The sequence below is a fragment of the Vidua macroura genome, chromosome 10 (assembly GCF_024509145.1).
Source record: "Vidua macroura isolate BioBank_ID:100142 chromosome 10, ASM2450914v1, whole genome shotgun sequence".
NCBI lineage: Eukaryota > Metazoa > Chordata > Aves > Passeriformes > Viduidae > Vidua > Vidua macroura.
In genome coordinates, this window is record NC_071580.1 from 3637954 (window position 1) to 3665018 (window position 27065).

General features: G+C 42.6%; 1 protein-coding gene across 1 annotated transcript in view; it reads left to right on the top strand.

The window, feature by feature from the left end:
• Nucleotides 1-27065, top strand: part of LOC128812107 (multiple epidermal growth factor-like domains protein 6) — a 188560-nt gene that overhangs the window by 98621 nt on the left and 62874 nt on the right. The window contains exons 5-6 of the mRNA XM_053986317.1: nt 3250-3372; nt 23431-23553. Coding sequence (XP_053842292.1) covers nt 3250-3372; nt 23431-23553 — 246 coding nt within the window. The remainder of the gene's footprint in view (nt 1-3249; nt 3373-23430; nt 23554-27065) is intronic.

Genomic DNA, 27065 nt, shown 5'->3' on the forward strand with positions numbered 1-27065 from the left:
TTTATTTCTTGTGCTTCTTTGGACTGAGGCAACATCTGACCTTTATTATGGAGTTGCAGAAAACAGCTTGGCAGGGTGCAGGCAGTGGGGAAGGTCTTGAACAGGAGACAGGACAGTGAAGGATGCAGATGATTAGAGAGCAAATTTCCATAATATTAGGGCTAAAACTGGTGAGATTTATTCCTACTCAGTGTATTCCTTCTAATGTGATTGCTCTCTAATAAAGCTGTATCAAAAAAGCTTTTCTTGGTGTCTTAACTCAGAAATTAAATCACAGTTTATTTTATGATGATTAGCTTTTAATAAGGTGTTTGTTTTAAAGACACGTGGAGATGGAAAGTCAAGTTTTGCGACTATAACAGAAGAAGTGGTGGGTTTCTGGTGTAAAAAGCAGCGAAGAAATGGCCTGAAAATATTTCATCAAAAGATGAAAACAAATATTAAGGCAGAGACAAGGAAATCCTGGACAGAGCATTAAGAAGGTAGGGTTAGAAGAAGGAGGAAATAAGGTTTTCAGTCATGCAGCACCAATAGCTGGACCACAGCATTTTATGCTGAACAAGGAAGGAAAAGATTTTTAATTGCTACCAGGAACACTCTGCAATCAAAGGAGGAACTTCCTATGTATTAGCATGCAACAGCACTATACACTTCCGAATGGATTATACCCTGGTGAAATCAAGGGGATAATGATGAGCTCCTCAGCTAGAAAGGTTTTGTTCCAATAATTTGCTTCAAAATATAGACACTGGTGTTAATAAACCGGGCTGTATATCCTAGACCACCTCACCCAGTCAATATTTTACACCAGGAGGTCACGTAACACTGTGGGTGCTAAAAAATAAAGCAGCTCTTCCCCTAATTTTGTTTAAAAAATAAAAACAGCAAGGAGATTTTATTAGTTTTGATCCTGTTGGTATGAATAGAAGTCGAAGCTGTGGAGCTGGGTTATTTTGTGGCTCGTTGCTGTTTATCACCACGAGGCACATCGAGTAAACCCCTTGGATGGGGCCGCGCGCTGCCGAGCGCTCGCGTGCCTCCTCCCAGAGCTTGGAGGAACACGTCCAAAATCTGCCTCCTGTCATATGTTCTCCCCATCTCTTGCCGAGGAGAAGCGAGCAGACGCACGTTGTTATTTTGGTGCTGTTTGTTTTTGGAGAGGAGGGGTGGGGGAGTGTTTTTCTCCTGGAAAAGTTTCTGTTTGAATCGCGTTCCCGTGAAATGGAGAAGAGCCTCGTTGGCTTCACGTGAGTTAGGAATCGGTTTGTTGTATAGCTCTGGGATAACTGAATTTTGGTTTATTTCTTTATAGCCCGCCAGTGTTTTCCAGTATCACTGAGGACAAAGAAATTATAATTTTGTTGGTCATTGCGTTGAATCTAAAGCTGTAGAGAAATGAGGAGGTTTCAGTGGGTTTGTCCCTCTTCAGCTGCACTTCAGCGAAAGTTGGTGTTTCATGATACATGTTTCTTTTAGTTTTTTAATAGTCTGAAACCTCCTCAAAAATTTCTTTTAACTGTGGCTTTTAGCCAGGATCAGAAATGAACCAGTCAAGTGGAACTTAAGCTCATCAAAGAACTAAAAAACCTTGGTCAATCTTAGTCTTTAACACCTAAGGGTTACAGTTGAAAGGCTCTCACCTCTCTTCCATGATTGTGAAATTCCTTTTTTTTTTTGTTATTTTTTCTTTACAAACTAATTAAATAGTTTTTTTAAAAGCCTCATTTCTCCCTTGGGGAGGAGGAGTGCCACTAATACGAAGTACCTGCCTGTGGTTTTTACAGTTGTGATGATGCTTATCTTCTGCTGCTTAATCCTCCTCCTCCTGGCTTTCCTGCTGTCTCACCTGAGAGCACTGTGAGCTCCTTCCCAGTGCCAAAGGCCTGTCAGATCTGTCACCTGCACCCTCAGCCTGGGCTTTGAGGAGGTGGGGTGTCCCCTCAACCCCAGCTCTGCCACCAAGGCAGATGAAGACATTTGCCCAAAAATTGAAGCCAAGCCCCCCAGAGCCCACTGTTCTCCCCCAGGTCCCTCCCTGCTTGCCCTTGCACTGCTGGACTTGGGTGTGTGTGGGACATGGGCACTTCAGAGAGCAAAGTGAGTGAGAAGGAATTTCCCAAGTTCACTGTGCATGGAGTCAGAGCAGCAAATACCTGCTGGGCTTGTTACATTTACCATCCCCTTTGAACAAATTTTCTATTTTGGAAATCACCTCCATACTGTTTGTTGTTTAAGCTTCTGCTCAGCAGAGCAGCACTGCTGGCTTGGTGGTTTCTATCATATTTCTGTGAAATTTCTCATGTAGGATATTTAAGTAGGTATGTAAGCGAAGATCTTTGCTATTGATTTATTTCTCTGCCACTAGCTGTCTATTTACTTATTTATTTTTTTTCATTTATTACTTATTTATTTATTTCATTTTTTTCATTTTTTCATTGTTCTTCGTTTGTAATGTGTAAAGTTCTATTTTGCATGCAGCTTGCAAGGTGAATAAGTCAGGTGTGTAGATAACAGCACCTGACAGAAAGCAGGACCATAATTGATTTTTTAGGACCAAAATCCTACCATCTTTCAGAGGTTTCTAATCTCTGCCACTGCTTCTAGAAGCAACCTAATACCCAAGTGAGGCTGCTGGAAATGACTGTGTAGAGGTTGTTCCAGAGGTGGAAGTTGGCGAGCTGGGTAGAGCCTGTGGCCGGAGCCAGATGGGCTCTGCACTCACCTTGTGTAGAAAAGGAGGAGGAAAATCCCACCCTTGCAACTCTTAAATTACAGAATCTTTCAGGTTGAAAAGACCTTTAAGACCATTGAGCCCAACCATTAACCCAGCACTGCCAAGCCCACCACTAAACCATGTCCCCAAGTGCCACATCCACTAATGGTTGGGTTTGAGGATCTTAGAGGTGTTTTCCAACTGTAATGATTCTATGATATCTATCTTTTAAATCCCTCTAGGGATGGTGACTCCACCACTTCCCTGGGCACCTTTTCCAGTGCTTGGCAGTCCTTCCAATGAAGAAATGTTTTGTGGTACCCAGTCTAGGCCTCCCCTGGCACAGCCTGGCTGAGTGGAGGGGCTCAGCAGCGTGGCCGGGAGTCGCTGATCCTGGGGTTGCTTCAGAATCCCGAGCTGGTTATCTCAGAAACTTTCTCATTTTTTCACATCAGTCAGACACGACTGTCCTCAGATCTTCAGGTACTGTGGTCAGTGCCCACTCTTCACTGGTTGCTTGTTCTTTCTCCTGGCAGATGTCAACGAGTGCACCACGGGGAACGGCGGCTGCCACGACCGCTGCTGCAACACCATCGGCAGCTACCACTGCAAGTGTCCAGCTGGCCAGAAGCTGGGGGAAGATGGAAAATCCTGTGCAGGTAATGCTTTGTACCACATCTCACTGCTATTAAGGAATCAGCAGACTTAGGAAAGGGAAGGAAATGGTGGCTTTTATTGTGAGCCAGCTGAAGAGCGTGTGCTCAGAGTTGTCGAGAGCGCAGATCTTCTCATGTCTGGATTATGAAGATGTAACTGTAAGAACACTTCAAAGGGTTGGGGTTTTGTTTTATTTTGTTGAAAAAAATGTTATCACTTAACCTGGATTGGCTGTGCCATGTTCTGATTATGGGATTTCCGTCATCAGTTGAAAAACTTGAAGAAAGTGTATACGCTTGATAATATTTCATCTGTCTCTTAAGCAAAATGGTTCTTATCAGAAAATACACATACATTTTCATATTTCAGTCACAATTCCACAGCTAGAGATTAACTGAATAAAAAAGGATTTAAAACCACATGCTATGTAAACCCATTTGTCTTTTTCCTAAGGGAAATTTAAGTCTAGTTAGTGCATTAGAGGGTAAAATTCGTTCTTATGCAAAAACTTATGCTAGAACACATAATGAATTATGGTCAGACTTCCTAAAGGCTCACTGGCAAACAGAGTGAGTGTAAACAAGCCCAGATGATGTGTTGACCTACATCACTACATTTTGTGCAACGTCAGGTGCTGCAGAAGGTCAGGTGTGAGGTACCCAAGGTGTGCTGTGCTGCAGGCCAGAGCACTTCCTTCTTCCTGAGCTCTCCTCTGACACAGGTAACAGGGATGTGCTGCCACATCATCTGGTGTGCTCTGCTGTGGGCCTGGGTTGGACCTCCCCTGCATTTCAGTGCTGCAGTAAATGCATCACTGATGGTATCTTTTTAATCTCAGGGCAGCTTTTCATAAACTGTATTAATATCTTCTCAAAAGAAACTGTGTTCTCTGGCTTTTCCCATTGCACAGTCTCACAAATTCCCTTCTTCCAAGATTTCATTTTACCATTTCCAGCTCCTTTTTAAGGTTTGTATAAAGCACTGTATTTCTTGTCTATGGTCATATGATTTCTCCTAACTTAGTAATTCATTTGGCTGCATTCCTTTTTTCACTAAAAGACAACAGAATTATTTTCTATAGCAGCCTGTCATTTGAGATCCACCTTGACAGTGAAAGTAAGCTGTAGATGGTTATGTTATTTTGATTGAAGTATTTCATTATGGTCCTCCATGTTTTCATTTTGGCCTTTGGGGAGCTCAACCCAGGAATATCATTTATGATTCACAGATCCTTGCTACTTCACTTCTCTTGCCTCTCTGGGGGACTGACTGGCAAGATGCCCATGGGCCAGTGCACAGGTCTGTGTTTTGATGACTACTTACTGCTTTCAGTGCATAAAAGTTCACCACACCAAAGTTTTTGGAAGCAGGAGTCCTACTCATCATAATCCTCAGCATGCAAGAGTAATTTTTCCTTTAGACTAGTCTTATTTTAATAAGTTAGTCAAATTAGTGTTCCTTCTGCACAATTCAGTTCTTACAATACACTTTGAATTCAAGCTTTTGGACAGTCTTTAAAATCTCAAACAGAGCTTAAGGTACTTGATTTTTGTACTATGTTCTATCTGACCAGGAATTGCAGGGGAATATATTATTAGCTGTTTTGAGGCCTTTTTTTTTTTTTTTTTTTTTTTTTTTAAATCTTCAGGCAAAAATGGAAAAACACAATGAACTGGAAGTGCTCCAGTCATACAACAGAGTGAATGTGGTGGTGTCACTAAATACACCTGAACTTCTGCAGAGGTGACAATGACAGAATTTGGCTGTACTGACCTGCAAGGAGGCCAGATTCAGCCAACCTCTGGCCATCAGGTGTTACAATATGAGTAACTTAGTGTTACTCATATGAGTAACACAATATGAGTAACTTAGTGGCTGGTTACTACATGAGGGGAAAATAAGTCTCAGAGTCTGGATGTCAAGGTGACCCCAAAAGTGTAAAAGTCCTCGTTCCCCAGCCCATGCAGCCAAAGGAGGAGTCTGAAATGTGTAGGATCAGCCTCTCAAGGTTGTTTATTTTCCCTTCTCTAGAACATTCTCTCTCTGCCCTGCTGAGCTCTGTCCAGCAGCTCGGCCATGGCATTCTGTCTGCCCTCAGGGCAGTGTTCACATTTTATACCCAAAACTCCGTGTGCCGTGGTTACAATAACGTGCCAATATCTGTCATTGATGTTGGACAGTGTGTCTGTGCCTTAAACCAACAGAAAAGTGTCACCAGCACAGCAAGACATGGAGGGCAAGGAGAAGGAGAAGAAGGTTGGGACACGCCCAAATCCCTCCATCTTGTTTCCCTGAACCCCATTCTAAAAAGCCCCAAAATTCTACTTTTTCACCCTGTGTTAATTCAATGACCACACTACTCAAACCCTTGTGGCTTGTAATTCCTCACACAAAATTGGCAGCTTTTTCCACGGGCTAAAATCGAAGCCACAGGTGTTTTTGACTTCTTGCCAAGGTCTCCGAGCCCCCTGCCAGGGTCTGGAGCCAGCCAGGGCAGCCAGAGGGATGTCCTGGATTCCCACAAGTGAGCTCTCAAACAAAACTGTGAGTGCTGCTGGAAGGCCTCCCAGGGCATGAACTGGGGTTTTATTAATGCCTCTGCATTGCTCAAAGGAGTCATTTTTGCAGATAGGAGTAAAACATCTCCTCATTCAGGTTGACCAGTGGTTTTGGAGGAATAAAGTTTATTGTTGTTCTGGATTGTTCCATTCTTTCTGCCTTTATAGCATCATTGTGCTTTATGTTACCCCTTAGTCTAAACTCAAGCATTAAATAGATGTGCACTATTCTTCTGCTCCCATTGTTTGTCTCGTAGTTGGTTTTATTTCACTGGTGCCTGCAATGATTGATCAGTGTACGGGGTTTTTTTATAAGCCAAGGTACAAATAAGGTGTATTGTTAGAAAAGCAGCATGGAAGTAGCACAGATCTTATTCAGCAAGTCATTATTACTGGAAAGATTGATCGTGTTTTTCTGAAACAAAATAGAGCATCCTTCTGACAAAAGGGAAAGATGTCAGGAAAGAACTGTTGGGTTTTTTGAAATATTTTTTTAGCCATTTGTAGCTGTTTAATGCTAAGGAAGGGAAAGTGGATAAAAATTCACTAACAAACAATGTACTGAAGTGCAATGCTGTTTTAATCAAGCATTGCTGGGGGTTTGAGGGCAATTTTTTTTGGAGACCCAAAGACCTAATTTCACAGCTTGAGCGAGCTGACAATGCTCAACATCTCCACCTTCTCGGGTGTAAAAGGTGTGTGCAAGACACAAGGCTCCATGAATATGCACAAGACAACAGCACAAAATAGGTGGGATAATCTTAAAATAGTTACTGCCATCAGCTTTGATTAAACCTCCTTCTTGAGTGATTCTGTGGCTGGTTGGACCCGCATGGGGAAGGGGACTGGGCAGCACAGACTCATGCTGTGGGGGTCTATCCTCATTCCAAGGACTGTAGGGATATTTCCTGGCTATTTGTAGGGATCTTTTGTGGCTCTTTGGGGGTTCTTATGCAGGAAATGTCATTCATTGTTATGTGGTTTGTAAGGTCTTGCTTCACTTCGGTGAGGGATACTCTTAAGGAGAGGCAAGATATGGTGAGCTGGAGGCCTGTGCATCTCCACAGAAATGCCAGCCAGAGCAGTGACCTGATTAGCCTTTCAAAACTAATTATCTCCATTTTGTACTGCAGCTTTCACTCTAGCAGCCTTCATGCTCAGAGCTTCAGTTTGCTTCTCTGACAGAGAAATATTTCCTGGCAGCTCCTGGCGCAGGCATTTCAGATTGTGACAGAAAGCTCCTGCTTCCCTCCCGCTCCTCGTGTGCCTGATGGAAATGAATGATGAGACAGGATTTGGCTTTAAATCACTGCACAAATAATGTGACAAATTAATATTTGACATTTACCAGTGTAGGACTGTCAGGCTGATGCTGTGCCCTGTGCATCTTGTGCTGTTCCTGGGGCAGCCTAGGCAGGGGCTTTGCGTGGGTTTGCTCAGAAAGGTGTGACCTGGTCTGAGGAAGGGAGAGGAAATGGGTGTGTGCCCAAATACCTCCTTGTTTGTACCACTGTGTCAGCGAGATAGGCTGTGAAATGCAGATATCCTCATTTTGTATTTTATTCTGATGCGAAGCAGTTCTACTCGAGCATCGCAAAATGCAGAAATGGTATTTTCTGAACATAAATACCATTTAAAATGGTATTTTAAATGGTAATTTTAAAGCTCAGTTGTTGGCACAAGTCCAGATCTGTAAGGGATGCTGAAGCTACAGCTACAAAAGCGTGTTTTCACACATGAATAAGCTGCAGAAGTCAAGTAGAAAAAGGTCGTGGCCTTATGTTGACCTTCTTTGGTAAACTGTCATTTCTTATTTATATTATTGTGCTCTCATCTGTCAAGGCAACTGCAGGAACTTAGAGACAAGTGAAGTCCTGTGATTAACTGTTGATGAAAAGGAGCTCCTGTTTGGCTGATTAGAGTGATGCTGCAATGGCTGCAGCCCCATCCCTGGGGGTTTCAGTCAAACCTCGGAGCTCTGGCAGCTTTCCTGACCTTTGCCAGGGGGACTTTGGGAGCAGCTGCCTCCAGAGCCAGAGTGTGACTGTGCCAGGGCCACCACTGGTTACCCCAGAAATGGAGGAGTCACCGGGATCACTGCTGGAGCTGCTCCCAGGGCGGGGGGGACTCTCCAAACACTGTTTGTTGCCTTGGAAAAGTTAATGGTGGGCTAAAAGGAGTACTGAGGGACATGTCTGAGAGCAAGAAAGTGTTTATTAATACGGTGACAGCATTTATTAAGTTAATAAGGTCTGAAACACAACTTACTCTTGTCTAATTCTGGTTTTATTGAAGAGAACAAATGCTAATTCTGCATTTGGGCTGCTTTCCCTGCCCACCAAATCAATGTACAGGTGTCTGCCATGTCCTGTGATAAAAAACTGAAGGACAGAATACCATGCACTTGGAGGGAAATGACAAGGCATTTTTAATTATAGTTATTTAATTTTTATTAGAACAGGAGAAATTAGTCTACTGAAAGGATTCAGGATGGTTTTTCATGATCTTAACTCTTAACAGTTGCATTTGATTCAGCACACATTGTTGGCAGGCCGTGACACTGAGGTACTTATTGCCAGGAACACTTCAGCAGAGGGAGAACAAGGAGAATATATTTAACAAATACCAAACAGTACCAGTTCTTATTCCAGATGCAGCAAGTACCAGACCAGCTGAACTCAAATCTTACAGCACTCAAGTGAAGGCGCCCTCAGATGAGGGGAAGCCACCCAGCCCTCTTCATCCTCCTCTATTTCAAGACCTTGTCTTGAGACAAGGAAATAAATCCAGTTGCAGGAATTGTTTCACAGTTATCTAATTATCTGTAACTGAATTATTCTGCCCACCTAATGTTTGCCTCCTAGAGTGAGGGGAATGGACAACTCCACCTTATCACCTTATCAGACCCTGGGTGAACCATCTTGATAACTGAGGCATGTCAGGGTATTGGAATTTTACAGCAATTCTAAAAGGTAGAGAAAAAGAATAAGCAAAAAAAAAAAACTTATGAGAGGAGAGAAGGTAAAGCCTAATTTCTGATTTTTCCAAACCTGTTTTTAGTGGCTCTCAGGTATCCTGGGACTCCAGCTTGGGGTTTTAGAGCTAAGTCAGATGATTTCAAGTATTTATGTTTCAAAGTATAAAAATCTCGCAGTAATCTGCCAAGGAGGGTGGAGAACAAACATTTTCTTCTCCATTAGTTTGTACATCCAGAATACTGGTAAATATATTATATTTAAAGTGAATTCAACAAGAAGCAATATCTGGTTTTATATTTAAGTATTAATTATGATTGCTCCTACCTGTCAAATCATTATTTTTAGTCATGAGCAAAAAGCTTAATAACTGCTTTTGATTTCAGATCCCAGTTGGTAATAACAAAAAAAAAAAAGGGTTCCCCTACTTCTCTTATAGAGGGAACTGTATTAAGAGAGATAAAGGATTAATTGTGCATTATATACATTGTTGGGCATTGTGCACTCAGACTTCAGTGGTTTTCTGGAGACTGCTGGATTTAGGCAGGAGGACTGTGTGATTTTTGTGTGTGGCTGCAGAGAAGCTCCGGGCAGAAACTGCTGGAGATGTTTTACATTTGCAAACTTGATGGGGAATCTAATTTTATTTCTACTCCCAAGTCATTCTTTTGGAATTCTCAATTTCAAGCATTTCTCTGAGAAGAAATGATGGCTGGAGGTTGTTCCTCTGACCTCCCTCGTGCTCTCCCATGCTGTGGTGGATCTGCCTGGGATCAATAGCTGCGTGGAGCTGTTACACTCTCCCAGGCAAATTGTGTCATCTGTCTGCATTTGTCTATTCCTGGTAGTTCTACAGCAAAAAAAGCTGTAGCAAGTAAGTAGCAAAAATGACAACATGGTCGTAGTAAGGGTAACACTGACTTCAGCTTATTGGACTTTTTAAATGAATTACTTGAGTGCTGATTCCTGACAAGCCCAAGCAGGCAGGAGCCTGAGCTGAATTTTGGGGGCTCATTTCAGGCTGGCAGTGGCTTGGTCTAGGCTTGCTTTCTGTGAGCCCTCCCCAGCAAGAAACACCCAGGTACACAAACCTTCTTGATCTTATTATAATACATCGAATACTAAACTCAGCAAATCCCAAATTTTGTGTCTGTTTCTCTTCAGTCAGGGAAGACACACATTGCTCAGGCCAGAAGAGACACTTCCCACCTGGTTCAGAGCATTTCTGTGTCGAGAAGATCATCTGATGCTCTGATAATTGATTTATTGCTGAATTTTAATTGCCCTGCTTTAGTTTCTTCCCAATTCCTGCCTGGCTGTTGCTGAAGGCTCCCCGCTCCTCCCTCACACACCAAACAAAGGCGGCTGCGAGCTGAACCACCCAGATTCTCACATCTGCCATCCCTCGGGGTAGTCAGGCTCACAGTTATGACAGCTCCCTCCAAAGTGAACGCTGCCATTGGAGGCTCAGCTCGTTTATCCTGGATACGTGTTTTCATCCATCGGAGCTGAGAACAGGCTGAGTCAGTTTGCAGTCACTTTTTAAGCAGAAGTTTTATGCACACCAGTTGGGTCAAGGGTATTGTTATCCTAATCCAAGGCTCCAAAGCAACGGTTGAAGGAGTCCTACCCAAAAGCCCTTGACTTTTGGGGAAGACTGGGACCACTTATATTTCAAGGATTCAATGATTATTTCCAGATAGTCTTGGTAAATCTCTTTTTCTCCACGGAGCTTGTTTTTAGGTGCCTAGATTTTTGCCTTTGAACGCTTAATTCAGCTGCAACATTTGAATAGCAGCCTTTTGTGTAAACAAGCCGTGGAGCTGGCAGTTTAATTTTCAGGTTTTGTCAGGATTCCACAGGGTTAGGTGTAGTGCAGCTTGTCACCGTGTCGCGCATTCCCTGCAGCTCAACTTGTGCCGCGTCCCAAGGCAGCAGCGTCTCTTGAAAAGCACGGCACTGCTCGCGCCCCAGGGAAAACTGGCACCTTCTCCCTTTGTATTCCAGTTATCAGATGAATTATTGATCACTGATCTGAAGGGGAAATCTTGTTTCTGGGTGCCACAGGTAGCAGCACACGCAGAGCCCCATCTCCACGGCGTCTGCCATATGGCGCTCGCGGCTCCCCGTGCGTCACAGCTGATTATAGACTCGGCACAGGGATTGCTTCCCCGGCCTTCCAGCTACCTTGTCTTCCTCCAGCTCCACCAGCTGGGAGCAAATATGGAGCAGGAACCTCAACTTGCCGTCATCCTTGGGAAGGAATGTCCTTCCGTGGTTCCTCCGCGAGTGGCTCCAGGTATTGCAGTTGGGACTTTGTGCTCACAACACAGTTGGGCATGGGCAAAAAAAAAAAAAAAACTGCCCTGGAGAGTTTTCTTTGTCCAAACCACTTGATGCATAAAGGTGTATTGATCAGCTTTTGATAGTGGAAACATTTAAAGTTCAGAAATATTGCAGTGTTTGCCATATTACTCAGGAACTTAATGCTTTTAATTAACGGAGGAGCTATGAATAGTTAGATGAAAAGCATTATAGAATGATGTGAAAAGGCTGTTATTGTCCAGATGAAAGATAATATTTGGAAATAATGTGACAAAAAATGACAGACTGCAGCACAAATATGTTTTGAGATATTTCTAGAACCCTGATGAGTTTATATTAGCTAGTTTTTTTGCATTTATGACTACATCTGAAAGGCAGGTTATAGAGAATGTTAACATTCCAGTGGGCTGATTGACAATAATTAGTTTATTTTGAAGGAAAGAAGCACGGTATTGTTGGAGCTGACTAATGTGAATTAAAAGCCAGGTAATCTTTTTTTGCAATTACAGAGATACAATGATTGCTGTTATCAGAGAAGAAAATCCACTCGTACTTTTAAGAATCATTGTGTAGGAAGAGCTTTGCAAGCCTGAAATTGAAGCACTGGTCATGGTCTCCAAAATTACACTTAGTAGTAATTTTATGCAGAAGCAAGACTTCTGAATACTTAAATTATAGCTTGTTTGTAGCAAGGTATTTACCAGCAAATACAGGCATCTTATAAACAGCACATGAGTCATCTTGGTGTTCATTTCGAGCACATCGAAAATGCAAATTGCAGCTGAATTATTCTTGTGTGGAGAGGCGAGGCTTAGAAAAACCTTAAATTCATAGTTTAAATGGAAATTGTGAGAGGAAAAATGTGCACGTTTGCCTTTCAGAGGAGGGTATTGTGCAGGGTGGCTACAGCTTTTTCTGAAGCTTTGCCTACAGGCTGTATAAACAAGAACTGATGGCAAGTACGGGGACAGGAAAGAGCACGGCTCCTGAGTGGTGTTTGTGTTCCTCTTTGGGAGCATTTAACACTGTTCTTCACCTGGACACCTAATAGAACTACCTTTTTTTTTTTTTTTTTATTATTGAAATGCCTGTGGATTTTATGAGCCATCTGATACAACCTCAAAAAAGCTTTAAAACAATTTGTGATAAAATCTAAAGCAAACAGAAACCCGTCAGCTTCTCTGTTCAAAGCCTTGGCCCAAAGGAAGCGATCCAGACATGACTGTCAGCGAGATAGCAACTGCTGGGAGAGCTACACTGCGTTATTAAAAGATCAGTAGTTTGATCAACATCATATTGGATTACTCAAACTTCAATTACAGGAGTACCTGAGGGCTTTAGCTGGGATATATTAGAAGAACAACTTGAAGTGAACCTGCTGTTGTTGCACGCTGGCTCTGTCAAAGGCCCACCTGAGAACCTTGTGAGCAGTTCCTGTCCCAAAAGGGATTCAGTGTCAGCCAAGGAGTTCAGAAATGACTAATAAAAATGGAGCAATCAACTGGTTCATTTGATGTGAATTTTAATCTTGGGAAGAGGAAGAAAAAAGGAAGGAAAGTAAATTCTTCCATGCCTGGTGGCATTATTCATACAAAGACAGGGTGAGAGAGTTGGGGTGGTTCAGCCTGGAGATGAGAAGTGTCTAGGGAGACCTCAGAGCCCCTTCCAGTGCCTAAAAGGGCTCCAAGACAGCTGGAGAGGGACTTTCAACAAAAGCATGGAGTGATAAGAGAGGGAAATGGCTTCCAGCTGACAGAGGGCAGGTTTAGATCAGATGCTGACAAGAAATTCTTCCCTGTGAGGATTGCGAGGCACTGACACAGGCTTCCCAGAGAATTCGTGGCCTGTACCTGGAAGAGTTGAAGGTATCAAGTTGGACAGGGCTCAGAGCAACCTGGGCTAGTGGAAGGTGTCCCTGCCCATGGCTAGGGAATTAGAACTGGTTGATCTTCAAGGTCCCTTCCCATCCAAACCATTCTGTGATTGCTGATTAGGATCCAGCTCTGGAAGTTGGCATGGGTAGGTTTCAGATGTGTTCATGTCACTTCTCTCTTCTCCTGCTAGAATCTCTGCAGAGTCACATGTGATTTATGTCCTAAAGGAAGCAGAGCAAGAAAACCTGTGTAAAATGCTGTCCTTTGCTCCCTGGCAGTTTATGTCTTTGATTGTCCTGGAGCTGGGATGGCTCCAGGCTCCAGTGGGGGATCAATGCTTGTGGTGGCACCTGCACCCCATGAACTGATGGCTGTGGAGCAATGCCAGGAGCCAGCTGTGACACGGGGACAGGAGGTTGTGCTGTGGTCTCAGCTTTAGAGTGGCAGAGGTGGAGCTTGGTGGCTGAATGGTGCCTGTGCCCTCCCTGTCACAAATCACACCTGTATTTCCAGCCAGCACAGCCCATGTACTGTAAGCTGGAAACACCACATTATGAAGGTGTTTGCATGATTATAATTTCCTTGTGCATGTTTTACCTGCTGTGTGTGGAAAACACATTTCTCTGCATTCTGCTGTAAGCAGAGACACGGATCTCAGCAAGTGTGCATTAATATTGCTGCTAGCAAAATCCAGGTGTTCTCATCACATCAGGCATTTCTCTTTTTATTCCACAGCTACTCTTGCAAACTGCCATATCCTGCCGAGAGAAGATGCTGATGGCCCAACATATAAACCTCCTTAATACAGCTCAGAACTCAGTCCACACAAGGAGTTTGGGCTGTATCATGCTGTCACTTATTAAGTGCAGCTCCTTGTAGAGATCCTCTCCTCCTTTGCCACCCTCCCACCTCACAGCAGGGCCCAACTGGGTTGTGCTGAGGAGTTGTATTTAAAAATTGATAGACCCATAACAAATATTCTCTCTGCTGTTCCGCCCCACATGAGAAAATCTTGCAGGAGTGTTGCAGTAGCTGCTGATACTGGTGATCTCAAAGTCTTTCTCCCAAGCAGAAATCACCTCAAATTCTGATATTTGTCTTTAAAACGTTCCCTCCCAACTTCCCTGTTTACAGCCAGTACATTTACCTCTTTTCTACTGGAAGCAGTGACATCAGTGAAGCTGGGTTTTGTTTATTTAGGAGCCTAAGTTACCCTTTTATCTGGTTTGTCATTCTTCAGCTTCTACTCCCTTGTTATTTCATGTGGTCATTCACTTATCCTGGCACAGTTCTTCACTGAGAGTTTGTGTCCATCTGTGTGGGTTTCATGTTGATGGGAGTTGGAGCCTTCAAGGGGATGCAGTTGCCAAAATATCTATTAGTCTAACCCCACTGTGGGGGCTGGTAACCCTATCAACTCTTCCCTTTTGGCTTTTCTTTGCTGAGATGCTGTGTACTACACCAAGATCCCAAAAAGCATCATTCTTTTTTTGTTTTAAATACTTAGCGTGGAGAAAAACATACAGAGCTGCTTTGTGAAAAGATGGAAAAATGTATTTTTACACGGCTGTGTGAAAACATCACAGTGTTGTCTGAGGTCTGTCTGTGAAATTGTCATGTTCCTTCCTTTAATTCTATAACCTGGTTTTCTTGCAAATTGTCTGGTTTCAATAATTGCTTAAAGTGTGTGTGTATGTGTATATATATATCTATATATATATATACGTCTCTGTCTGTATATTTAATGAAGAATTCCTTGAAACTCTAATTAGGGCTGCTTGACTCCAAAGCAGTTTACATATCACAGGCTTACACAGCTATCAAACAGATGCTTCTCCTTTTTTTTTCATTCAGCTGACATTTTCATTTTCTCTGCATATTTTGAGCACTGAACAGTGATGTGTTTTGACTCCTGAGGCTACAGATGATATCAAAATGAGGATTAGAAATGAAGCTTTACCTGTCAATTAAGTTGTTAAGCTTGTCCTCCACAGTGTCTACACTTTGAAATGGCCTGTTTATTGAATTTGAAATAGTTTTCATTCTTGACTTTGTTTAAATTGAATGGACAGTTCCAATTATAATCTTCAGGGTTTTTCATCTGCAGCATATGGTTTGCATTTGGAGCTGTGGATGAGGGGGCTTTTGGATGTTTATTGAGCTAAACCACTGTTAAATATCTCATGAGAGAGTGGCATGTCAGGCATGGAGAGTAAGCAGAAGTGGGCAGTGCAAATATTGGCCAATTTTCTCTTCTCTCATCACTCTGTCCAGGATTGGGAGCAACAAGTCACCACTTTAAATTGCTGCCAGTCGGGAAGGGAAGGGAAGGGAAGGGAAGGGAAGGGAAGGGAAGGGAAGGGAAGGGAAGGGAAGGGAAGGGAAGGAAAGGAAAGGAAAGGAAAGGAAAGGAAAGGAAAGGAAAGGAAAGGAAAGGAAAGGAAAGGAAAGGAAAGGAAAGGAAAGGAAAGGAAAGGAAAGGAAAGGAAAGGAAAGGAAAGGAAAGGAAAGGAAAGGAAAGGAAAGGAAAGGAAAGGAAAGGAAAGGAAAGGAAAGGAGGGGAAAGGAAAGGAAAGGAGGGGAAAGGAAAGGAAAGGAGGGGAAAGGAAAGGAGGGGAAAGGAGGGGAAAGGAAAGGAAAGGAGGGGAAAGGGGAAAGGAAAGGAGGCTCTGCCATACCAAGTTCAAATTCCATGAATTCAAATTACCAGGATCTGTGTCAGGTCAGTGTTGTTCTTTTCAGTCACCCGTGGCCCCCACTAACAGGGTTGCATAGTATCTCATGACAATTTATTCATCTCTTTACTCCCCAGTAAGGCCAGTGAGAGACCAGGAAATGAAATCCAGGTCTCTCAGACTTGATGGGGTGGATTGTCCCTTGCAGTGCTCACAGAAGCCTTCTCCCTAAAAGCAGGCTGTGGGGCAGCTCCTGCCATTCCTGCTCCATGGATCTGTCAAAAATACCATACCTTGGAGATGCCTCTGTCCTTTTCCCTTGAAAACAGCCATCAGGAGATGCATCTGCTTTCAGATCTGGACATGAATATTGATTACCTAACACAAGGTCCCATTGATGACTCTGCTGTTCAACGTTTCACAGCACTGTGGTTTCCATCCTTTGGTGTTTTCTATGTAGAGAGAGAGAAGCCAGAAGGAGAGAAGTGAAACCTGGCCTAGGCACAGCTGGAAGTCCTTAAAACTACCTGGGAAAGCATCTGAGGTGTAGGGCAAGGTACCAGCTTCAGGGCAGAAGATGTCTCTCCACGATGGACCAGATCTCCAGGGAGGTCTGGAGGATGGGCTGACAGACAGTGAACCTGGTACAAAAAGCTGTGGTGGTCTAATGCCATTATTCACCTCCCCTTCCCCATTTTCAAGGGCAGGTAAATAACCAGATCACTCGTAAAGCCTCTTTCTGTGCCTGCAGAATGGCTGCTGGTAGAAGTTGCTTTGTCCTTCATCCTGGGTGAAGAAATGTAGTAGAAAACTGGCTGCTCCAGCAAGGGTCCTCCTCCGTTGTGAAATCAGTTTGCAGGGGCTAAATTGGGTGAAATTTCATTAACCTTGCCTTTTAAGCAGTCTCTTAGCAGCCATGAGGTGCTCCTTTTGGTTTGCTGGAGCCATTGCATGAGTTAATCCTGTTGGAGCAGCTTTGCCTGGGACACCTGGGGGTGAGGAACGTGAGGAAGCTGCAGCAGTCGGGGCTGACCTGGCTGGCTGGGAGCTGGAGCAGACAATGGATGCTCATCTAATCCATGGCAGGGGCCAGCAAAGGGCAGAACAAATAGCTGAGGAGCAAAAATAAAAGCCTGGGAGCACTAACAGTTCAAAATGACCCAGCTGGCTCTGCAGGAGCACATTTATCTGTGCTGAAAGCTGTTTCGTGGAGGTGTTTTAACACCAGGTTCTAGCAAACCACTCAAAGGAGCTTGTAGCATATTTGTGGTGTTTTGCGGAGCATTAATAAAAAGCCCCAGACCAGGAGTTTTGCACTTCAAAACTTCCCAGCCACCTAAAACTGCTCTTCTCAATCTTTGCTGCTCAGTTTGGTTCAGTGAAAAAGAAATACATTTTTTTATTAATATGAATTAATTTTTTTTGTTGTTTATTTTAATTTTAGGCTTTGTTTTAGACCAGACTTCAAACTTGTATTTTCCTTCCTAGAGTCAATACCAATGTAAGACTTCTTTCATTGTGGAAAAGATGGCCAAATATTTTTATAGCAACAGGAGTTTCAAACTCCCTTCAAACTCCCAATCAAAGTTTCAGACCCTGAAAATCATTTTAGTGTTAGTAAAAGAGGAGAGATCCTTTTCAAAACTTCTGCTGCAAGAGCAAATTATGTCATGCTCTGTAGCGAGTGCATTTGTGAGGGGATTCACACTGGTTGTCAAGTTTTGGACATTTCTGAGCTTGAGACTTGAGCAGTTCTGTGATTTAAAGGAAGCTGTGAGTTGAATCTGTTATAAATTTACCGACTTACAACAATAACAGGGGCTTATTTTAAGTTTTACTTTATAGAATAATTTCTGACTTTTGTGATCAGCTTAAGAATGTCTGGGAACTAAGCCTGTTTCCCTTCCTTCCCATGAGTACATAAATTATTTAATTGAAAAACACACTAAAGAATGTGTAAAATCCACCATGTAATTAGTGGGGAAAGACCATATGATATTTTCACTTCATAACTTTTGTGAGGTTTAAACAGCCTTTGGAATACAGAAAAGAGAGTAGTAACAGTGTAGTTACAAATAACAGAAGGCAAAGCACTGTCATGCATCTTTGTTGATTTAAAATATCACATTAAATAGCAAACAATCAGAGTTTTCTTATCAGATGTACGAAATGATCTGCAGTTGAAGAGTCTGGGGGAGCTGGTTGGGGCAAGGGAGGGGTGAGCCAGATTGTTGGAACTTATTTCCAAATCTGTGTTGGAGTTGAACAGTTTATCCACTTGCGATAATTTTAAATAGAGCCTCTGAAGGTTTCTTCTTGTTGTACTTTACTTAAGATCCAGTCTTCCCTCTTTCTCTGTCACCATCATTCCTGGCTGATCCTCACAATATTTTGTGGGGATCAGTGGTCCACAGAGCTCCCTGGGTAAAGAGGGGTCAAACCCTGATTTTAGTGATTTTAAGATAATGATACAAAGACCAGACCACGTTTCTTCTTTCTGGTCCAGATTTTTTAAATAAATAATCATTGTAATTATTTTAAATTATGATCTGACTTTTAAACCATCAGCACAAACCATTCCCTAAGTAAGTACAAGTAGGGGTTTGTGTTTCCCTGCTTCTGCTGGTCTCATCCTTTCTGCAGCAAGCTGGGGGATTGTGGTGGCTGGAAAGAGGAAATGTTTATGTGTCACTCATTCCTGTTTTATGTAGTGTTTCTTAGGCATTTAATAAAAAAGGGTGCAATTATGCTTTTGTGAAAGTCATTTGGGCCAGATCCACAGATGGTGTGGTGGGGGTTTGGGTCCCTGTGTGCAGGTGCCAGCAAGGACCCAGAATGGGTTCTCACATCAGCTCCCAGCTGGACAGAAATCTTTCCATCCATATGGAAGAACACCATATTCTGGTGCTTGTGGGGTGGCTGATGCTCACAACTGTTTGGTCTCTGCCTCTCCATGTTGTTCTCTGCTTGACAAAGTGAAGAGATTTTGCTGAAAACTAATTAATATTTAAATAAAATCCTGAAATCATATGACCACTGAGGTTGGAAAAGACCTTCAAGATCAAGTCCAGCAGTCAGCCCAGCACTGTGTTCACCATTAAGCCATGTCCAGGGATGGTGCCATCTCCATCACTGCCCCAGCAGCCTGCTCCAATGCTTTTCGACCCCTTCCAGGACAAAATCTCTTCTAAATGGTGAGGTTGATACTGTCCAGTTCTGGTTTCTTTCTCCATCAGTGCCTGGGCACTAGGAAGAGGAATTTTTTTATCTGCTTATCTCTCAGAAAATACTGACTCTGAACAGTTCTCAATCTGCAAATTTTAATAGTCAAGGGAGGGAAAGCCTGTTCATTTGTCACCCTCAAGAAATGCCACTAGCTGGGGGGAAGCTCCTTGAGAGGCAAACCTTGCTGTCACCTTGTGTCATGTGGAGCTTTTGGCAGTGTCCTCCTCAGTGAGAATACCATCACTGGGATACCTTTGGCACATCATCTCTCCTCCATTCAGGATTCTCTAAAAGGAGGCTTGTTATCCTGTTTTCTTTTTTTTTTTTTTTTTTGGAGTTCAGTTCTGTATCTTGTTTGCATTTCTTAGTGGTCTAAAAAAGCAAAGCTTTCTGTTAGTAGAGAATTGATCTGGCAGGATCTTGCTTTCTTTCTTCCTTTTTAAAAACCATGATTGCAGGTTCACTAATTATCCATGTTTATTACTGCTCTCTGTGCATTTTTGAGGAACTGATTGATCATAGCTGTTCCTGAGCATTTTAAGAATGATGTGAAAAAAGCTGCCAATGTGATGATCCTGAATTCCAAACAAGCAGCCACACAGCTCTGCACTGAAACAGGTTTTGGGCAGGGCAGATGGACTTTTATCAATGTGGTTAATCAAATCAATTAGGGACCAGCCTCCTTGGTGATTAGCAGGGCCCTTAGTCAGGGGTGTGGAGGATCTCACAGCCTGGAACTCCACCTGTAGGATCTGCCCTTGGAAAGGGTCTGGTGCTGGCAGTGGGTTGGACATTTGTACATCACATCCTCTTTTATTGTGTTTGGAACTTGAGGTGTTGGGATGGAGGAAGGGTCAGTCCAAGGGCACAGCCCTCAGGAGCATGAAGAGCTAAAGAAGTTGTGGTTAAGATATTTTACATCTTGGGAATGCACAGACTTTGGTTTGTATGAGTATTAGGTAATTCCTGATGAAAGGTGAATAAACAAGGACACAGGAAGGTACAGAAGTGGGGAATCCCCCTGTAAAGCATCTCTGAAATGTTCTGAAGGGGAGAAGGTGAATATCCACACACCACCTCTGCTTTGTTCACCCAGCAGTGTAATCTCCTTGGCAAGACAGCCTGGGGACAGCACACAGCTCTCATTTTCCTTCTTGTCTCCAAGAACTGCTCTCCCTCTCTCTTGTGGGGATGCAGTTGCTTTCGTCACAGTCTGACTTGTGATAAGCAAGCCATAAGTGGCTTGAAATTCAGGTTATTCAGATAAGCATCCTAGGTTGTAACTATAGAAATTCGAGCAGGAAGGTGTTCCAGTTCGATCTGCACCGGAAACTAATCCAAATTTAATCACAGATACAGATACAATCTTCCATAATCCTGTGATGTTCTAGAATTGCACTGGAAGGGCTTTATATTTCAGGAATGCTTTTAAATATTTTTTATACATCTGCTATTCTAGAATAATTTCATCTTTCTATAGCTATTCCCAAGTAGGAAAAAAAAATCACCACTTGTGTACCTACAACAGCAGAAGCTCTTGCTTTGCTGCTACGTGTCCTTTATTAGTAGAGCAATTTAAACGTGAAAGTCCAAATAGTTTAGGCTTTTTAAACTTCCAAATGCAGTTCAGGCATTTAGATCAGTGTCTGCTTTGCAGACTGCTCCCCAGACAAAATAATTGGGGAATTTTTCTGCTGTAACTGGGGGCGAAGCTGTTTCCTGGCCTTGAGATGGAGGAGACGTGGAAAGGCGACTGCGCCTTGCATTTCTCTTGATTTTATCTGTCGGATGTGAAGGAATCTTTCAGCATATAATCCTTAAAATATTGATCTTGCAGAGGAAGTCTGGGGCTGGAAGGGATCATCTGTCATCAGATTTGCTGTGGATGTGGCGTCGTGGAGCTGCATTTTCGGCTCCTGGGTCTCGCCTCCGCTTGCTGCAGGGAGGCTCAGGCTGGGGCTGGCTCTAGCTCATGTGCACAAGTGGTTTAGGATCTTTTATTTTGCCTTGAATTGTGTTGCCTTTCAGCACTATCACTGCTTTATGGCCCTCTGGGATGTGCCAGCACGAGGGAAATGCTGCTGAGAGAAGAGCTGCTGCTGGGTGCAGAGCTCCCCCATAAACCAAGTCACTCCTTTAAATCTCCAAATGGAGACTAACAAATATCACTAACTCCCAGCTTGTTTTTATTAGCTGGACTATTTTTTTTCTCCTTTGTAAGTGCCAATATCTGAACTTAAAACAGTGTTTGGTATATGAGAGAAATTCTCCAGCTGATCGTAGCCTATAAAATTAAAATATTGAAGCTCCCAGTGTTTGAGTTTATTGAGGTATAAATACTAGAACATGGCGTACTGTGTGGTTCAGCTGCTTCCTTGTTCTCTTTTTCTGGGTCTTTTTGCTTATTTTATTTCTCTGACACTCCATAGAAAGGGTTTCCTGGGTTTGATTTCATCCTGGCATTTTTCAGCAGTCTGGTTCTTAGCGGTATGGAATTCAACAAGGTGAATAACATGTTCTGTTTACTGTTTACATTTTAAGAGGCAAAATTTCTGTTTAAAAAAAAAGTATATTCCAGATGTCTCCAGGCAGTAGGACATGTATGTAGTATACAGTCTAATAAAACAACAAATACAGCAGAAGGATCAAAAAGTGGTGCACATTAGCAAATGGTCTGAATTTAAACACCAGTCAACACCAGGACTTCATTTTAGGTGAGGGAAGTTCACATGTGAAGTATTAAAATTTAGCTTCATAAATACATTTCCTCAGGAGCAGGATGTTGTGCATTTCCAAGTCTTCTTTAAAACTTCCTCTTACAGTTAATTTTGATTAGATTTTCTAAAATGGAATAAACATAAAAGCATTAAAAAAAAAAATGTAAACCATGAAAGTTAAATGCAAAACAGATACAACCACAGCAAAGATATGAAAGCCAGACCCCTTGTTCCTCAAGTGCAATATGGGGGGAAATTCCTTCACTGTGGACTTGCTTCCCCCACAGGAGCAGTTGTGGACTTGCCTCCCATTAGATAATTTCAGAACATGATCTAAAGAGCAATTAAATCTGCAGGAGGCTTCAGTGTTGAAAGAGGGGTTCTTTAGAGATGTCTGTTGCAGGAGGGAGGCTTGACTTGGGGAAGAAAATATCTCTGGCATTTGGATAATTTGGGACAAGCATCGCCCTGGGGGAGATGGTGGGAGGTGGAATTGCTGTCCCTGGGGACTGCTAAGGAAAGGACAGACAAAATCTAGGCAAGTATCTGCCAGGTGATTTTTTTTTCAGGGAATGGACTAATTGACCCTTATTTCCAATGACCCCTGTGTTGATTTTTAAGGTAATGGTGTCAACATGTCAATCAAATGCTATTTACAGTAGCCCAACGTTGCTGAAGAGGTGCAAAAACTGCTTATGTGGTACTTCTGGAAATTCAGTTTTATGATTCTGTCTTAGACCTTCACCTGTTTACTTAAACTCTTCTTGATCTTTGTCCATCATTGTCCATCATTTTCAGCTGGAACTTTACAGCAGTGTTCTCAAGGTGGTTTAATGCTTGTTTCCCTCTTCATTTGACCAAATGTAATCCTCCAAAATCCCCTGAAATATGGAATGATGCCTGCTTAGCTTTGGAAAAGGTATCAGCAGGAGCTCACATCCTTTTTCTGGGAGGTCGTCTGAGAAGATGCTGTGGAAAGTTTAGGTGAACACAAGGAAGAACAAAGGACAAAGTGTTTTCCCCCCTCCCTGGAAGTGCCCAAGGCCAGGCTGGATGAAGCTTGGAGCAACGTGGTCTAGTGGGAGGTGTCCCTGCACATGGCCAGGGATCTGGAATGAGAGGAGCTTTAGGGTCCCATCCAGCCCAAACCATTCTGTCATTCTATGCTTGTGTGGCAAGGGACACAGAAAATGAAGCACAAATTCCTCACTCTTCTAAAATTTTCTCTGTGCTTTCCATGGTTGAAAATGTAATGGTGATGGAAAATGTGTCTGTTTGCCATTCATGTCAGTTGTACCTGCTTGTACCCCCAAGAACAAATAGGATTAAAAGCCTGGTGCAAAAGGAAATCTTCGTAGAGCAAGTTTTTATAAAAGCCAAAGGTTTGATCAGCAGTTCCTACAGGCTCAGATGTGTTATCTAACCCTAATTCTTCCCCTATATTTTTCTTGTGGCCTCAGTGAAAGAGCCATGTCACAAATCACTCTAATTAACAAGGACTTCAGAAGCACAGACTACAGAAGCAGTGCCTGCAGGATCTTGGAAAAATACCATAAAATTCCACTTTCCTTTGCTGCCAAAATGAAGTAGTAAGCAACAACCCAGCCCGAGCGCCCTGGCTGCGTTTTGGATGAGCCCTGCAGGAGAACCAGGGTCTGTCTGTGCTGGGCTCTCTTGTAATCCTTCCTCACCGTGTCCCTTCCTCCTGCAGACGTGGATGAGTGTGAGGTGCTGAACGGAGGCTGCCAGCAGGGCTGTGTCAACACCCAGGGCTCCTTCCAGTGCCAGTGCCAGCCGGGATTTCGGCTCCACGCCGACGGGCGCACCTGCCTCGGTAAGGAACCCCTCACCCCTTCCAGCACTGGCTTTGCTCTGACTGCAGGGGCTTCTAGACTCTTCCAATCTGAGTTTCCACTAAATATCGTTACCCATTCTGGTTCAAGCAGCCTGTGAGGATTCAGGTGTTGCCAGACTTACTCTTTAGTTTGTTTTGGGTTTTTTTTATTTTTTTTTATTTTTTTTGATGCTGTCTCATGTTGGTGAAAATTCTTTTGCAGGAGGCATTAAAGGGCTTAGGGGGTCTTCATTTCAAATGACATTTTTTTTTTAATTCTGAGTGCTTTTTCTTTGTGGCACATCCCAGCACTGCCCTGGGACTTGGTGATTTTAGAGGTTGTTTCCAGGGTAAATGATTGTGATTTGCAGGGTGTGCTCATGTCAATGAGAGCACCATGGAGCTCAGCCATGACACATTGCCTGTTTATGCAGAGGGGATTAGCAGCTCTGCCATTAGAAATAAACCCTGTGTTTCTTAGGCTGGACTCCAAAGCCTGAAACAAGGCACACCAGAGTTGATTCTGCGTGTTGTTAAAAACAATAATATGAAATACACAGTTCTTGTGTTGCATTTAAATCAGTACAAAAGTCAAATTTTTTGAATTCTGCAGAAAGGATTAAAATGTTCTGTCATCTGGGAAGAAGAAAAGGGCACCTTTTGTTTAAATTTTTAAATCTGATTTGAGGTAATATGGGAAGAGCAGTCAAGTACAGTCAGACCACATCTGCAGAATAGTTTGGGCATTGTCTCAGTTCCTGCACAAAGTCCCTTGGTTGTGCTTAACTTCAGCCAGAGATGTCATCAGTCATTCTTGGTATTATCACAGCAATACATTCACTGATGCAGCCAGGACATAGGAGGTACCAGTGCTCAAGCTGTGGGAATAATGGATTTTTTTATTTTAAAAGTTACCCTTTTAGGTTTTTTTTAGGGTTTATCACATACAGAGACTTTCAGTGTTTTGGTAATTAACTGCAATTAAAAATGTGATGAAGTCTCAGTCTTTTCTTGATTATCTTAGTTGGTGAAGGACTGGACAAGGAAAAACTACAGTGAGAGGAAAAAAAATATGTAAAAGCAGAGTGGTTCATGGTTAACTAAAAGCAATTGTGGTTTTCTGTGAATTAAAAAAGAAATTAAACTTGCTCAGATCAGATCTGACCAGAGAAGACCCAGAAGTGAAAGATGTGCTATTTGAGCTGCATTACTCCCTCTGAATAGTCTCATTTGTGGTGGAGAGGAATTTTTTATACCAAAAGGGGACTAAAGGCACTTAGGGGGGAAAAAAGAGAAAGAGAACTGTGTGATAAAGGCAAAAAGTAGATGCTGATGGCAATTAAATGAATTTACTCGTGTAATTTGTAAAGTTTTCTGTGGACACAAAATAATTAGATTTTCTCTTGCCTCAAATAATCAGAAAGCTCAGTTTAGCTTTGTCCGAGCTGTGAACAATACCAGAGAAAAAGTTTTCATTTCATAAATGTAAATATTTTCAAGAAGTTGTTCAAAATACTTAATACAGTGATCAGCCTTGTTTTCAGTATCTCAGAAATTATCAAGGAGAAACAGAAGTCCTAAGATGGGAGGCAGGAGTTTCAGAGAGCTCTGCTATCATGATAATGGATGTACACGATACTGAGGGAAGATATTGAGTCCTGTTCCAGCTGTTTAGACAAGACACCAAAACAAATGGATATAATAAGCTCCCATGCACTGGAGAACAAGACAGTTACTAATTGATGAGGACAGGGAGAAGCATTTCATATAACTCAGGAGTGCCCAGGATCAGGATTTGGGCAGTAGGTCCTTGTTGGGGATGGAGAGTTTGCCCCTTGTGCAGCAGCAGGTTGTACATTTAGCTTTCATCACTCATCTCATGAGAAGCAAACCAGTAATGCCCCTCTCCTCTGACCCAGTGCAGCTAAGCAGAACATCCAGCATTTCAAACAGGCTTGGATTAGCAGTGGTATTTCTTCCATGGATGCTTCAGAGGATGTAAGGATCTCTCCTGCATGCTGAGAATGAAAAGGGACCACATTCTGGCACTGAGCTGTTTGTGGAAGGTGATTATCTCAGCTGCAGAAATAAGAAAGAAGAGTCCCTCTAGACAGGCTTTTCAGAGGAGCCCAGCCCAGATTGCTGTTACGTTCATTCTTTCCACGTCCTCCTTTTCTTTTTTGGCAGTCCTGTGTTTGTGGGAACAAAAGTGCCAAAATCATTTGAGGGGAAGCAGATTTTGCAGCCTGGATGGCTTGGAAATCTCCCATACATGAGGAAGTGGATCTATCATCTTAAAAGATATTCAGCTTACATCTGAGGACTCAAAAACTGGGATAGGTTCCTTCCTCATGTGATTAATAGAATATTACTGAACTTCTGCCACAAGTTCTCCAGTAAATCTGGTACTCCTGCCACCTCATCACAGGGTGTTTGGGATCCTGACTAATTGCTGGTGGTCCATCCCTCCTCTGCCAGTGTGAGCCTTAAAATATGTGGAGAGAGGAGATCTGCTTTTGTCATTCTTCCTGCTCTCATTGGAAACTTCTGCTCATACTCTAAAGCAGAGTATTCTACCCATTCTCAGCTCAGACCCAAAAATCTCCAGAGTGGGTTTCCTTGTTCAGTGATGACCAGTGTGTGAAAGTAAACTACTTAATTCCTGAATCCTGTGATATTATCCAGTACTTCATGCCATGATAAAATCCCATCTCCTTTTCTTCCTTCAGCTTTTTGGTCCTACAAATTTTGCTCAGCATTGAATTAATTTATAAATACACATGCCAGACCAAATATTCACTGCAACCCTGTCCAACTTTTTTGTTTGTTTTGTTTGTAATGCCTTGATTATGTTAATGCAATGAATTTGACTTCACTGGAGTTTAACCAGCTGGTATCTGAAAAGCTGAAACTCAGAAAGAACATGTTTATTGTAGCATCAGGCTGTGGGTTTGGACTGTTGTAGATTCATTGACTTCAGTGGAATTTATTCCTGTTTGAACTCCTAGAAGAGAAAACAGGGCACAGCTATTAGACCCTGATTCATCTCTGGTGCCAGCTGTTACCTTTGATGTCTGCTTTATGTGGAGAAGCTGTAGAGATGCAGGTTTTTTTATGGAGATTTTAGCGCACTAAGGCTCTTATATATTGAGAAAGTAACAAAGAAAATACCTCTACAACTCTATAAGCTGTGTTTCCCAACATAAATATAAGCCCTGTATGTCTGAAGTTACATTTCTTGTCACTGCCAAGGTTGGATTTAAGGTGACAGAAAACATAGGTTGGAAGAGATTGCACGTTCTAACCCCATGGTTGCTATGCATGTATCTAACTATGGCTTCAGACCCAGCTCTTTGTAAAAATATCACCTTTATTATAAAAACAAAATGGGTTGAGAAATGTGTATTTCTTAACTGTTATGAGATCGGGGGCCTACAAGAGAGGTGGAGAGGGAGTTTTTACAAGGACATATTGTGACAGGACAAGGCAGAAAGGCTTTGTATTGCCAGAAG